The sequence below is a fragment of the Neolamprologus brichardi genome, chromosome 22, assembly GCF_056152115.1.
Source record: "Neolamprologus brichardi isolate AB-2024 chromosome 22, ASM5615211v1, whole genome shotgun sequence".
NCBI classification, from domain to species: domain Eukaryota; kingdom Metazoa; phylum Chordata; class Actinopteri; order Cichliformes; family Cichlidae; genus Neolamprologus; species Neolamprologus brichardi.
In genome coordinates, this window is record NC_142124.1 from 12,324,710 (window position 1) to 12,340,744 (window position 16,035).

Sequence of the window (16,035 nt, forward strand, 5' to 3'; positions counted from 1 at the left end):
CTTGCTTGGAAGTTTAGGGTTTTTTTTCGCTGTAAAAAGAAGTTTTCTTCCCACGCACAGCGGACACTAATGTTTTTGTCACTTTTTACGGAATCAAACTCAAAGTAAGGTCAGTACTTCCACGCTTTAAACGCTGCACGCTCATACTCTCTCCGCACTCGATATATGATCCATTGTTGATCTGCACACAGCTGTTGTCACGAACATCACACTCGCTTACGTCACTGTCATGAGACATTCTCGCAAGAAAATCACGGTTTTAGTAACGCAGTAACGCAGCGTTCCTACGGGAAAGTAACGGTAATCTAATTACCGTTTTTGCAATAGTAATCCCTTACTTTACTCGTTACTTGAAAAAAGTAATCGGATTACAGTAACGCGTTACAAGTAACGCGTTACTGCCCATCTCTGATTATGAGTAAATTTTCTTTTTGTTGGTACCGGTAATGGTTTTATTTTGTTGTATTTATCCGCGACACCTTAAAGGCCGGTCCGCGAAAATATTGTCGGACATAAAACGGTCCGTGGCGCAAAAAAGGTTGGGGACCGCTGACTTATAATGTATAAGGTAAAGACTCTAACGTATTAGAAAGAAACTCCCAACAATCAGACAGTTCTTCATTAGCAGCACTTTGCAAAAGTGAAAGAAGAACTCCCTTTTGACAGGAAGGAGACCTCAATTTGTGCAATCTGTGTAGAATTACAGATTTTCATCATTTCAAAACCTTCAAAGGATGAATGACATCCGTTGAATCACAATCTGAAGGGTTGCTGCCTTTAAGTTTTGAGTGTACTTTTGCAGATTTCATGAAGGGCTGTTTTCCATTTTTACTGGAACAAGACTACTTAAAGAAAGGAGGCCAGTCTAATAGAGCACACATCTCATTGTGCAATTAGATGTAAACTAGCTCGAGGACAGCACTTTCTCCAGCCCCATTATCAACAGTAATGCTGCTCTTTATCGGACACTCCTGTGGTTGAATTTCCTCCTCTCTTCATGAAAACGCACACTCCTATTCAATGTGAATTAACCGGAAACAGTAGAGCTTCAGATTTATTAAGAGCATCGTACTACAACACAGTAATGAGTCAACAATCCGTTTGTTAGATGAGATGTTTAATAGGTTGGGTGGTCCTTCTCTCAATGGAGATCTTACTTTACACATTTTTCTATATTAACAATATATTTACACTTTTACAAATGTTTGTTCCACATAATCTGTAATGCATTTTAATAATGATTCATATCAGAGCAATCTAATCAAACTGTCTCAATGCATATTAAAAAGTTGAACATGAGAAGAAATATTTTGGTGTAGCAGCTTTCAGATTAAAGCGATGACTGAGCTGCTTATAGCAGGAGCCGGAGTACAACAGACACAAAATCAGTCTGTTTTCCTTCAGGTCTTCAGTGAGCTCCCCTTATCTTGTTTTCACATGAACTCTACAATTTCCAGCACGCAGTAGAAGAGTCATGTTTTGTCACTATTTGAAATATTCTGTTTTAAATCAAAGAGCTGCCTGGATAGAGCATGCAGAATGCAGCATCTTGCCTGTAGTGAAATCACCAGAAAATGACCCATTCTATTATCATTTGGGTTCAACAGCTGCATCATATAGTTGGATTACGGAGCTACCAAGTTAAAGACTGTTTAAGACCATTTTAGTTTTTTTGCAGTGCAGCATATTAACTTGTCATTGTGACATGCAGCTTGTCAGGTCAAAGCCCTACTATAGTGATTTTCTAATCACTTTGGACACCCACGGATAGAAATGCATGCCACTTCAATACCACGCTGCTCTCACAAAGCTATAATTTTTGCTACTGCAGAATCTCTGGATGCTTATCTTACAGTGAGAGTGGCTTCACAGGAACATGGTTTCCCATATCATGCCGTTAACTGGAGAAAAGCCAGGCAGATATTAAAGGCAGATTAAAGAAATACATCAGCATTTAATTTCTTGCTGTGAGCCAGATGAGATCATTACCACAGCCAAGAACCCCATAGATAGGCCTAGCATTAAGATTGCAAATGGGAGAAGGAGGATCTGTCAAAAAGACCCCTCTAAAACTCACTGACATATTTCTTTGTTAACATTTAGACTCTCTAGGTATAAAAATGTAAAGTCATTATGATACGGGGTCTAGAAGCAAAGTCTCTGAACACTGATACTAATCAGACAATGAATGAGTTTGACATTTTTAAGAATTGATGTTATCTGAATCAGCTTGCAACCGTCTGTAGTCTTTATGCCAGCTGCAAGCTGGTTAGTTTAAGTTAGGTGGTAAATGGTTTGGCATATGGATTTATGTAACAATTTTTAAATCATGCTAAGCTAACTAACTAGGTTAGCTACTTGATTAGCTTAGCATAGGATATAAATCGAATTGTTATTTACTAGCAATCTTCTTTTTAGTCTTTTTAGTCTTAGGCTAACCAACAGCTTAGCTTGTAATTTCAAATGTATTGGTATTTACAGTCCATTTAAAATATTTTGGAGAGCTAAGCTAACTAACAGTTGCTGATTAGCTTAACTTAGCATATAGGCGCTCTTCTAGTCTTGCTGACCACTTAAAGCTTTTTTACAGAGTGGTATAATGGTCTCATCAGGCTCCTGTTAAAATATCTTACTGTTACTTTTAAATTAAAGCAAAACATTGAGGCATAAACACCTGATGATGCTTCATGTACATCCCTGCTATGAAATATTGTTCGGCGTGCCTTGAATATGAGAAGATAATATTATAGTCACATTTTCACTGAAGTCACATTAACTGGGATGCAAATCACATGGTACAAAACCTTCACAGCAGCACTTGGAAGGACATTTGATATATTTGTGCGTTACTGCTGTGAGATACTACAGACAGGTACCATAGCTACCATTATGCATTTATATTATGATATGTATCCAAACAACAGCAAAATGTGATCTGTTCATTAAAGCAGCCTTTGATGTCTTGTTCAGGCAAATCCCTGTAGCTGATTATACTAAGAGAACCTCCCTCTGGTAGCATATATTGACATTTTCTCTCTTCATTTATTAATGTTCACAGCTCCCTCCGTAACACACGTCACAGTGTATGAGAAAATACGTTATTGCACTCTCACCGACTCATCCAGAGATGTTGATGGAAGCTGTTAGCGAACAGAGATGTCTATGAAGCCCAAAGAAATAATGAATTATTATTCAAGATATGCGACAGACTAATATGAGAATTTAAATTCAGGTCAAAGAAGCTAAACTGGCAATCGCAAGGCCTGGCACTGGAGAGATAGCGGGGGACACTTTTTAAGTTTACAAGTTTAATGAAGCGGTTCACTAAGGGGACGTCACTCTGATTCTGAGTGGATTGTAGATGCAGGAGGATGCTTTGGTGTGATTTATCTGAGTTCAGGCCCTCTTGGTAATATGCACACATCTATCATGAAATCGAAAATCAGCTGCCTCTGAATCAAAATATGTGTCATGCTCATATCTCGAGGTTAAGGTTCAAGCTGTCAAGAAAGGCAGATAAAAATAAATAAATTCAGGCAGAGAGAGAATTCCTCTCGGGGGGATAAGCCTTTGAGTGCTACATCAGAAGCATTATTACTTGTGAAAATATAAGCACACTTCATTAGCTAAGGACTTCACTTATAAAACATTGCCTTGAGCATGCATAAAATGCAATGTTGGTGCTGGATGTTGTGGTGAGTGTCTTAGTAACTTAAGGAAATGGGAGAATTAAGAGAGCTTTTTGGAATACAATACCTAATGCACAGGCTGAGTGATGCACAGAGCAGAAGATGTTATTTGTCCATTGCTAATGATGACACATGGAAATCAAATATGTGCAGAAATTCTCAAATTATCCTTCTGTATTATTTGAGTTTTCCTATAAAGATTTCCATTTACAGTAATGTATCTATTCCTTTCCTGCAGACAGTCAGATGAAAAGATTGATTACTCTCATGTCTATACAGTTAATGGTGGTGGACAAAGTCTGTCTAATGGTTCAGTCACACTAGAGTAAAATATGATGGTGACTTACTTGCACCTGGAAAAAATTGGTTGTTGCCAGATGACTAGTTGTGGCAACCAACTGGTCACTCAGAGACTGAGCATCTAACACTTTCAGTCTCTGCAGTTACTTTCAGTTGCAAGACAATTGCACAGGTTGCCTGGTGGGAGGCAACCTCTCTCCAGAAAATCAGAGTCTGACTCAGAGTGACAGCAACTGCTCTCAGACAGGTTGACAAGGGTTTGAAAATATTATTGCCAACATGATGCAATCAATCTGAGTCTGTCTGTGCTGATGAGTGCAACTTACGTCACTTTACAGTTATACTGCTGTCCTATAGTAACTACATTACTAATTGTGGAGGAACTTCTCTTTCAAATCTACGAGATTCTGGTTGGACTCTGAGTGCAAGTAGTTAATGTGATTTTTCTGTATATGCAGATGGCAACAGATTTGCAAATTTTCACTAATTTATTTAATCATTGGAGTACCACAACAGGTCGCATGTAGTTGCCAATTTGGACCCATTCAATAGCAAACTGATAGCAGAGTTGCTCTTATTGCCTGAAGACAGCAACTACAAATGATCACAGACTCAGTTCCGTCTTTGAAGCAACTGTTTCAAAGGCAACAAGATCGCAGGTTTATAGCACACAGTTACAATAATTTTGGTAATTTATGGTCTCCATTCACTTTTCCCCTAATAATCTAGTAACTCCCAGCTTGTGTTCTGTGTCAAAAACCAAAGAGTAAAATCAACACCTTGGTATTAATGACTCCCTTTAAAAGGAAGGAAGTCACTACCCTTAGTTAGAAAGTAGTTTCACACATATTGACCTGCAAAGACATTAAATGTCATTTTGCAGTTCTGTTTATGAATATATTACACAAACATGACATAATGCATTAATTATTTAAATAAAATGTGTTTAAAAGGAGATTTGGTTATCTTGACACTGAGCCAGGCCAGCTACCCTTTGATTTCCAGTCAGGCTAAATTATGCCAGATGAGGTTTCATAAAGTATGTCTCTAAAGACATGTTAGTGGTATCAATCTTCTCATGTAACTCTCAAAAAGAAATCAAACAGATGCATTTCCCAAAATATCTAACAACCTTTTTATTTATCTTCCTTTTTATCTTTTCCATTAGCTCAGAAGCTGTTGTGCTATTGTTGACTTTCCAAAATGTAACGTAAAGCTAGTATAATTTTTGCTTCTTTGTAAAACATGTGGACAGAGATGATTTCAGACTTAGCCATCCATTATTTTGTCTCTACTAGCCAGACTTTGGATGTGCTCTGGTTTGACTGTCTGAAAGCCAACATCTCCTCTGACTTTAGGAAAGGGCTAAACAAGGCTGCACCACAGCTGAACAAGCAGGGTTTTACACCCTGCAGGGCTACAAACAGCAACCTGTAAAACAGATATTGATTTCAATAAAGCAATCCTTTTTTAAGTATGTTGATTAATAATTTCACTTTAGGCTAAACAGGTGAAACTGAATTTTGTTATATGACTGGAAGAAAACAACTATTTCCATTTGCTCTTTAACAAGTGGAATAATAACTTAGAATGAATTTTCCAGGTGTGCCCAGATTAAAGAAGAAAACACTTTAAAGTCAACTGCTGTTTCAGATTTTACTGCTCTTTGGCTCTAATGAAGTCAGAGAAGATGTCTGCCAAAACAGACCACAAACCACAGCCAGCTGGTAGAGACAGGTCACATTATTCATCTTTTTTGGCAACCGTGTTCTGTTGTCCATCCTGCGGCGAAACCCTCTGCAGTACCAACAAACCAGAGAAGGTCAGAGAGATCCCAACCCACCACAATGTTATCTGGGCTTCCCCAAAGATCAGCTGGCCCAGGAAAGCCTGCAAAGAAAAAAACATCATGCCTGTTTTTAGAAACAAATTGCCAATAAAGGTGCCCTAATGGCCAATATCCCTGCTGAGCTTAACAATGAAGAGCCATAAATCACAGTGACAAGTTATTTCTGAATACAGTCTAGCCTATTTTCTAAAATAAATCAGGTTATGTAAGAAAGAAGGACGTTAAGGTCAACGTGAAATTATTATCACCCTCTACTGTCTGATGTAAAGGATTTCACTCAGAGGACATGAAGTAAGACCTATAAGAGACAGATTTTCACTTACGGAAGATATGAAGTTGGAGGCAGTGGTGGTCACAGTGGTTCGGGTGGAGGACGAGGAATACCTGAGTGCTTTGGCAAGGAAGGTCCACATCACAGCATTGCAGGTGAAAAGCAGGCCGCCACACAGCAGCCTCAGAGGGATATGAAGCTGAAAGACGAGAGAAGAAACTTATTAAAGATGCTCTTGACAATTTTTTCTTCCCCCCTGAAGGGAGCAAGTATCTAATCTGTACAGTTTTTTTGTTTGTGTGTTTCTCTGTTTGTTAGCGGTCTAGTGTCCACAGTTTTCAAAATTAATGTGATGGTAAATACTCATAATTGATTTCATTTTTGTGAAAATTGGGTCAAGGTCACACCAAATGTGAAATTAAAATATTATATTACCCACAATTTCTTTTTGACCATCTTTAAATGTCACAACAATGTACTAGGTATTGGGCGGCATGAATACCTAGTTTGGCTAACATTTGACTTTCACCTTCATTGTTAGCAGCCACGGTCAAAGTTAACCTTGTAAAAAAAATGTCAAGCAACCACATCGAGTAATATATTATATGAAAGGCGACGGAGAGAGTTGCACAACACGCTTTTTCCAATACAAAGTCCAACAACGTCACATTGATGCCATAACGGGTTGATGTCATCATATTGGAATAAAAACATCATAAAACATCTTTTCTTTGTACAGCCCTTGCCCTTCGGGGGAAGTTGCACTCTCTGAGAGCTCTTGTTTAATTTTTTGTTTGCATTAATACACAAAATCTCGACTGACTCACTGTGTGTTACAGTCCACCACACAATATGTGAACCTGCAGATGGTTTGATTCAGTTGACCTTTTGCAGACTTTTACAAAAGTGTGTGTGAGTGGCAAACTTTTCTGTAACTGTGAAATCTTTGTGAATGGTTTGTGTTTTGCTAAGTCTATTCAGCTATACTGTTTGCCTATTTTCCCATCAGGAGACTGTTTGGACCCCCGGGTCATTTTGGCCCGCTTTAAACTTGAGTGAATATTATAAAAGTGAACTGTATTGTATTTTTCTCTTACAATAAAGAGAAAAAAATCATAGGAATAACAAACATAATATCCTAAAAAAATGAACTCCTCGTTCTTTTGAAGAGCTGTTGATACAGACTTTCTCTACACCTTCTTCTTATTTTGAGTATAATCCATTTCCCAAAAAGAGACGAAAGCAACACTGACTTTAGTCTTATCATTAAACTGATGCTGTACTAAACTGTACTAGCTCTAATGCTAGATGATCTAATGTAATGAATGTGACCCTGTGAAACACAAAAGAAATACGCCAACACACAGTATAAAACAATTTGTTGTACCATGCATCTCCAAAAGACATGTAGCTTAGTTAAAAGGTATTCACTTCAGTTTTAATTATACAGCGCCAAATCACATGAGTCATCTCAAGGCGCTTTAGACTGTAAGGTGAAGACCCTACAATAATGCAGAGAAAACCCCAACAATGAGAGAGACCCCTAGCTCTTTCCCGACAGTGGGAAAGAAAAACTCCCTTTTAACAGGAAGAAACTCCCAGCAGTATCATGCTCATAGAGGGGCCAAAGGTAGTCACTTAGTTCTAACATTTACTTTCCAAAGCTTCACAGTGCATTGTTCCTGTTTGTTTTTCTCTATGTTTCCACGTCCTGTAGTCTGATGTGAGGCAGGCAAATCTCGTGGTGCAAAGTAACCGCCTTTACATACGCTTTGCATCCACCTGCAATCCTAATTTGCAATTCTGTCAATTCATTTGTGCCTTAAATCACGTATCGGGGTCGCTGCTTTCCACGTTTCTACAGTTTAAGGCTTCAGACAGCCGCCTGCAGATGTTTCTGACATCACTGTGTGACGTATGTAGGCAGCTTGAAGGTCATTCACAGAAAAACTTGACATCCTCACCAACAGATACCAGCCGTTTAGCTTATTATCTACACGCAGAGATAATTTTTACGCTTATAGAATAAAACAACGCCTTAATACAAGTGACTGTAGTGGTGTGCTTCGGGGGCGCGGGTACGCCACGAGCGCGCCGCTGCCTGCGCGGGCTCCCCCAGTGTGATGCCGCAGATGGTGCTGATGCTGAGGGAGGCTGTGAGGAGAGGCGGGCGGGGATAACCCCCCTAACTTCCCTCGTGAGAAATCACCCCGCTCGCAGGCGAACATTATTATTCACCCTCACTGTGTTAATAATTAAAGCGAGTTTAACGGCGGCAATGCCTCACCCGGTCACAGGCGGTAGTTTCGTCCGCCTGTCTGAATTTCCGCTGTTCTCCCCATGTCCGGAGTCCGGTTTCACAGACACCCTTCAGGTAGTCGGCTCCCAGCGACAGTTTGGCCGAGGACGACGCCACGGCCCCGAGGAAACCCGCCAGCAGTGCATAGAAAACTCCCGGGAACATGGTAGTGGTGATGATGGTGATGATAGGCGAGGGACATTATTTTCTAATCCATCTTTTTACATGTCTGCTGCTGAAGCTGGTCGGCGCTGAGCTGCGTGCATGCTTGTATGACTGTCACTGAGCACGTTTCCCTGCACTTTCCATCGACAGCCGTCCGGTGGCAGTCACACAACTCATGGCCGTGGCTCTCCGAGGCATTCTGGGAATTGTAGTTCCGTAATATTAGTTCCGATATTTTAGTTTCGTATTATCTATATAGTTTTTATATTTATATCATTTTGACTCTTAGTTTTTAAGTTAGTTTAGCTTCAGTTAGTTTCCACGGTGTTTTTTTTTTTAGTTAATTTATTATTATTAGTATTATTATTATTTTCAGAGTTGGTTTTAGTCTTTTTAATTGTTATTTAACATGTTGTATATTATAGAGGCAAGATTTCGGACGATCAGTAAAGGAATTACAGCAAAAACACAACTTTTTGGAAGCAGTGGACTCTCAGTCTTGTAGAGATGCAAAGTCTACATAAACATGTTCATTTAAATCCCCATCAGGCAAGTTGTAATGCCATTTTTTATACCAAACTAACAAATATTTAAAGTAAGGCTATTTCTTTTATATTCTTTTTTATTTTATTTTAGTTAAGAGAAATGACAATTGCAGGTAAAGTCACACTTTTGTATAAATCACATAATATATCCCACATTAGTGAATACATGCCTTAAGTTTTTATTAAAACATTGTGAGGTTAAGAAGAGTTTGAACTGAAGTCCATTCCCATTATTTTGTACTATAAATCCTGGGTGGAGCAGAGGGCAGTCAATACTAATGTAATGTTCTTGAGCGTGGGTGGAGAGCACTGACTCCACTTGATCCAGGGACAAACCTTGGTTTGCTTTTAGAATACTGATGAGCTGCAGTATAAAGGTTCATTACATTAACCCACACAGGGTATAAGTTAAGTGGGTGAGAGGCGTATGAATGTGTGTTGGTCACTTATGGTCCTTCAGTGGTCCTTATAGAGAGAGGACCCTGTAAGAGAGGTGGAACCAGAGCAAGACTAAATGAGTCTCCTAATTAGAGGCAGAAAATTGAGCAACAGCTCAGATCCATGGGTCTGTAACGAGAGTATTAATCAGAGTGTTGTAATAGAGACAAGAGTCATCAGACAGATGTCCGTCTCTTCATCGGACTCTGCAGCTGAACATCTGGTTGTAGATGGATGAGAGACCTTTCAGTCAGCATTGCGGTTGGCTATTAATTTGGGTTTTCATGTGGAGCAGCATGAATCAGTGCTTCATACACCAGTGTAGTGAACCCAGCATAGCGCACACTGCCTGGCCTTTATAGTAAAACACAAGACAGTGCATGGGAAATAGGAAGAACACAACCAGTGATGCATAAACTCGCCCTAAATTACTTTACTTTCAAATGTAGGTGAATACATTTGAACATGTGATGTCTGCTCTTACAACTGATTGACTTATTGCAAAGAAGGGAGACATGACCTTTTCAAAAAAGAAAAAAAAAAAGTCAAAATTTGAAAAAATACTGGTCTTTTGGTAAAATGGTACAACAGATTGACACTGTTATTCAAAAATTGATTATATCAGTGAAGATAATTTAAGTTGCCTTGGAACTGTTCGCAGCCGAATGTGAAGTGGTGGGAATGAGAATCAGCACCTCCAAATCTGAGGCCATGGTCCTCAGCCGGAAAAGGGTGGAGTGCCCACTCCGGGTCAGGGACGAGTTCCTGCCCCAAATGGAGGAGTTTAAGAATCTCGGGGTCTTGTTCACAAGTGATGGGAGAAGGAGCTCGACAGAAGGGTTGGTGCAGCAGCTGCAGTGATGCGGACGCTGTACCGGTCTGTTGTGGTGAAGAGAGAGCTGAGTGTAAAAGCGAAGCTCTCAATTTACCGGTCGATCTACGTCCGTACCCTCACCTATGGTCACGAGCTGTGGGTAGTGACTGAAAGAATGAGATCGCGAATACAAGCGGCGGAAATGAGCTTCCTCCGAAGGGTGACTGGCCTCTCCCTTAGAGATAGGGTGAGAAGTTCAGCCATCCGGGAGGGGCTCAGAGTAGAGCTGCTGCTCCTCCACATCGAAAGGAGCCAGTTGAGGTGGTTCAGGCACCTGACAAGGATGCCTCCTGGGCACCTCCTGGGTGAGGTTTTCCGGGCATGTCCCACTGGGAGGAGGCCCTGGGGGAGACCCAGCACACGCTGGAGAGATTATATCTCTCGCCTGGCCTGGGAACGCCTTGATATCCCCCGGACAAGCTGGAGGTGGCTGGGGAGAGGGAGGTCTGGGCTTCTCTGCTTGGGCTGCTGCCCCTGCGACCCGGCCCCGGATAAGCGGAAGGAAATGGATGGATGGAGATAATTCAGGTTACTGAAGCAACCAGCTTTTTTTTGTAGTTCTGGTTGATTTCTACGTTTCTTATGTATTTTAAAAAGTTTTCTCAACAAAAAAGTTTGATTTATTTATATAAAATAATTTTAAGATGTACTTTAAGTGGTCTAACCATGAGAAATTATATAAAACTCAAAGTAATTTTAATCTAAGGCAGAGGTGGAGGTTTCTTCTGCTAAGCCAGCATGGTTTAGACTAAATTCAACATCAACACTTTAATTTGTCTGATATAATAATTAAATGAAGCAACCAGCTTATTTATGTGGGAAAATATCTTAAATTACTGTGATTAAAGTTTACCAAACACAGTGTTAACTACAGGGAGGCAAAAAGAAAACGTCACCTAGCTTATATTTAGACTTAAAACAGACTGCACAGTCTACTGCTTGCACTATGAGCAACATCATGTATTTTATCACAGAGTAAATCATTATTACACCTTTGACAACATATTTGAAGCTCTCATACAAGAGAGTTAAGAAAAAACTGTAACAAATAAATAAATAAGTCAATAAAACAATAATATACTTATAATAAATGTCTGTCTATATTATAGACAGACATTTACAAGCATGTTTTTAGATTGTTGGAGAAATCCAGAGAACATGCAAACATCCACACCGAAAGGAATCAGCCAGCAGATTCAAACCCAGATCCCCTTTGGAGTGAGGTGATAGTGCTAACCACTGCACCAATGTGCCACCACTTCTGAATGTGTATGTGTGTAAACACACATTAACAGTGATGAAGTGGTAAGTCATGACAGTAAATCAGCAACCACAAATAGCAGGATTTTAAAGGAGTGAAGCAGGTAAACGTCACTCAGTCTTCGTTAATCTAATTTAAACCTGCGTCTTTCCATCTGTAACATACTGAAATGGTTATCCTGCAAAAGATTTAGCATATCACCTGGTATTTCCTAAGAAATTATGTGTTACCCTCGTCATACTCAGCTCAGTTCTGGACAGGCTTGGGGTGGCCTACTTTTCTAAGGCCAAGTCTACTGTTGCCTTTGTTTATAAATCTGGAAAATTACATCATTACTTGGCACAATTTCCCCAACCACATCTTTACTGGCCAGCAGAGGTCTCTAGTGTTCTGCAGAAATATAGACATCGACTACAAACCTGCTGTGGATGTAAATCATTGACTTGCAGCCTGCATGCTGTTGATTCAGGTAACAATTAAGTTGAAATACAACCTATTTTCACTGTTTATGCTTTGATAAGTTGTTTCCACATCTGCCCATTGCTTTTCCATCTTGACATTTGGACGTAATAACATTTTGATTATTCCATAAAGAAGTTATTATGACAGCATTGCTGCTGTCAGTGCCTTTGTATGTTAGCTTACAAGAATTTAGCTAAGAAGCAAATCACAGAGTTCTCAAAGGAAATTAGAGTCACAAAACATGGGCAGTAATAAAAACCTGAAGCTCATAACAATGCAGGTTGTTTGTGTGTGTAGTTTGCATGCAGTATGTGTGTGTGTTTTCCTGTTGCCCGTGGAAGAAGAAATTAAAGTGGTGAGCAATGACAAGGCAGAAGACAAGTAAGGTGTCCTCTGCATTGATTTCAGTGAAACAAGCTTCAGGGGAACCATTGTCCTCACTCCATCACATTTAGACTTTTGACACAGTCATTCTTTTGGCTTAGAAGCAAAAATCTTCTCATACTGAGTTTCCAGGCTGAAGCCCCTCTGACAAACACAAGTGTCAAGTTAGACCACTAATTGGGGTCTTTCTGCTTCTGTTCAAATGAGGGATAATTGAGCCCACAGAGAGCCTTAGTGACAGTTTTGCTTAAGGTCTGCCGCTGCTGTCTAGTATCTTTGTCCGCCTTTTATGCTTTCGGTCCTCCAGGGTGATCTAATAATGAAAAAATATGTATGTCTTCAAACTGTAGGGTTCATTAGTATAATGGCTTTAACTCTGACATTTAACTCTGGCAAACACTTGACGACTAAAATAGATTATAATGAAATTTGATAAGCAAAAAGTCTTTGAAGTGTCTTTTTTTTCTATTACCTTTCTATTTTGAATAATTTTTCATGGAAATTAGGGATTTTTATATATGATGTGCAAATAGTTTAACTTAATGATGGAGAAAATGAATTCACAGCTGCAGCTTGCTTTTTCAGTACTGACTAAAGGACTAAAGTGGTCCTAAGGTGCTGGTGTTTTTTGATATGTGAAATATTGTTGAAATGCTCAGAAGCACTGTTGCTACCATACTTTCCTGATGGTATTACATGGTGGATCAAAATCTTTCAGGTCCTGTCCATGTGAAATATTTGTGAATCCCTTGAGCCAAAGGGCCCAACTTTCACTCTGTAGGAAAACTCCATTTCTGATTTGTGTGGCAATTTTCAGTTTCACTACAGCCCGGAGAGTTGTTTGTCACTGGCCAGTCAGTAAATCAGTCACTTCCGTTCACAAAAATATGCTAAAGAACAGAACAATCATATGGAATTTCTCTGCCAACTGACTGGGGAATACACATTTTTCCCTAGTGACAGGTGGTTGCCAGGGGATCACTGAACAGTTTGTAAGTCAATTTTGCAATTATTATAATACTATTTTTTTCCTTGCAATTGTTGGTTGCCAGATGGTTGGGGAGCAGTCTATAGGTGCTTTATTTACTTGACTCTACATTTCACCATTTGGTCACACGTCCAAAATGGCGGATTTGTTAATGTCACATAGTTAGTGGTCATGTGTCTGCAAACCTGTTTGTTTTCTTGGGGGGGTTTTAACCAGTGGAGTTGCCCCCTGCTGGCAGTTAGAAATAATGCTGGTTTGTGGCATTTACTTATGCACCTTTGTAACTGAAGAGACTTCCTTAAACCTGCAGTAGATTCAGTTTTCATAGGCAAAAGCTATATCTATCTTTTATATGCCCTCTACTGCATTAACAGCAATGAATTAACAAGCTTTAAATTAGTTGCAATAAGGTTATCAGAAGGTTATTTCATCAATTTCACTTAAAATATGTTATGTACGGACCTGGATTTTTGATATTATGAAGGCCATATCTGATACATTTGTGTTAATTTCCTGGTCTTAATTGTCTTCATTCTTGTACAAGTATTAGTATTAAAAAGAATCATACAAAGTGCTGCCTCCATATTTAGCATCACGCAGGCTTATTGCCTCCTAATGAATATGCATGGCTCCATCTTACACCTGTGCATGGAAAGAAGCAGTAGGGAGAGAGATGCAGTGAAATATTCGGTCAAAGGCAGAGATCTAATAAAATCCCTCTCCTTTGCTTCTAGCTTCTCTTTCCTGTTTGTGTCTGACTTACACACACAAATACACACACAGTCCAATAAACATAGTCAGCTGACCTTGTCAGCATACAGGGTCAATAGCTCCCCTCTAGTCCATTAAGTAGTTAGTGGCGAGGTTGTGAATGATCCAGGCTGTTGTGCAAACATACGCAATCTTTTGGCAAGCTGAGCATTGCTGCATGCCACTTATATAGGCTGTAATCAGTTATACATCTCACTCAAAAAAATCACAAATCACAAAAAATCACAAAAAATGTTTTGACTCAAGATGACATGATGTCATAATTTTAAGATTACGGTAGAGTAAAACCAAAGTAAGAGCTGTCAGAAACAATAAAGTTTATTTACATATCAGATAAGAGAGACATTTTATGGAGCCATCTTGGTGGGTAGCAAAGATTGCACTAAGCAGATAAAATGCTCCATAAACAAACTGGCTCAAAATGATCTCAGTTCTCATGGTTGCCAGAAACAATTAGATGATGTAAAATGCTAATCTAATCCAACTTTTCGTTGAACATGCAGTGTCGGCTGAGCAAACGAAGGTTACTGTGTCTGTCTATTTCTATGTTATTACATGGCTTTGATTTGAACTCTGAGTCTGCTAGGAGCAAAATGCTGAGGGACATGCAGATTATGAGTGTGAATAGGTGCACAAAGTGATTGGCAGTGTAGCATTATGTAGAAGTACCAGGAACAGGGACAGCCAAGCTCACAGATCTAAATAATAATACGATAACTGATGTAATACATCAGTTATTCAAATTCTGACAGCCAGCTCTAAATTGAGCCTTGTTATTCATGAGTTTTTCTGTAACCTTTCAAAATGCGCACAGACTGAGCAACAATCTTTTTTTTTTACATCTACAAATAAAACCCTCCTTTTGCCACTTGCTACAGGTACCTTTCAGATGTCTGGATCAGAAAAAAATAATTGTAGGGCATGGTTCAGAGTTCAAAATTGGGAAACATCTCTAAAGTTCTGAAACAAGAACTCCAGAAACAAAAAGCTGGCAGCACAACATGTGATTCTTTTTCATTAAAGAGGTAGTTTGACATTTTGAAAAGTATGCGTATGCACTTGGATACATGCATAAGGTGCGCATATACTTAAAAATTAAAGGAACAATTTTTTAATCCGAGTATAAGATAAGATAAAACTTTATTAATCCCTCGGGTGGGTTCCTCTGGGAAATTCGGTAAGCATAGCAGTATAGCATCATCTATTATCCTTCTAAAGCCTAACAACTCAGTAGCGAAGAAAGATGTTTCCCAACACTTTTTCAAAACATCTATAACTCCTATAACTGTAAATCATTTGCTCAATTAAAATAATTCCAACACTTTTAGAAAACAGTGTCTCTACACTTTACAGTGATATTAGTGTTATTACTATAATTAGGGATGCAACAATACCAATTTTTTAAAACCGATACGATACCGATACTTGGATCTGAGTACTTGCCGATACAGAGTACAAAAACCGATACTTCTACCACACACACACACACACACACACACACACACAAATGCAATGAATTGGAAGACGGGTTTTATTTTATTCTCTGCCGATAATAAATAATATCTCAATAAAAATGACCACAAAAAAATTTCAAGTGAAAAATAAGCACTTCTGTTAAATTATTGCAGTCTCCACATTGTAATTTAACAAAATATCACTGAACTATTGTCTCGAGCTTTCGGAATAATAAATAAACATAATAAATAATAAATAATAAAATAAATACAAATTAGGTTTGA

General features: G+C 39.0%; 1 protein-coding gene across 1 annotated transcript; it reads right to left on the reverse strand.

Moving 5' to 3' along the window:
- Positions 1–1,102: 1,102 nt before the first annotated feature.
- tmem42b (transmembrane protein 42b) lies at positions 1,103–8,700 on the reverse strand. Its single transcript, XM_006788041.2, has 3 exons — positions 8,397–8,700; positions 6,162–6,308; positions 1,103–5,879 (listed from the first exon to the last, which is right to left on the reverse strand). Exons 1-3 carry the CDS (start codon positions 8,571–8,573, stop codon positions 5,733–5,735), a joined length of 471 nt encoding a protein of 156 aa, XP_006788104.1. The 5' UTR covers positions 8,574–8,700; the 3' UTR covers positions 1,103–5,732.
- Positions 8,701–16,035: the final 7,335 nt, after the last annotated feature.

Bases quoted from the DNA above. Each gene is read 5' to 3' on its own strand.
- tmem42b (XM_006788041.2), bottom strand. From the start codon at position 8,573: ATGTTCCCGGGAGTTTTCTATGCACTGCTGGCGGGTTTCCTCGGGGCC. The intron at 6,309-8,396 runs GTGAGGCATTGC...CTCGTCTTTCAG, and splicing joins AAACTACCGCCTGTGACCGG to CTTCATATCCCTCTGAGGCT. The intron at 5,880-6,161 runs GTAAGTGAAAAT...TTTTCTTTGCAG, and splicing joins CCTCCAACTTCATATCTTCC to GCTTTCCTGGGCCAGCTGAT.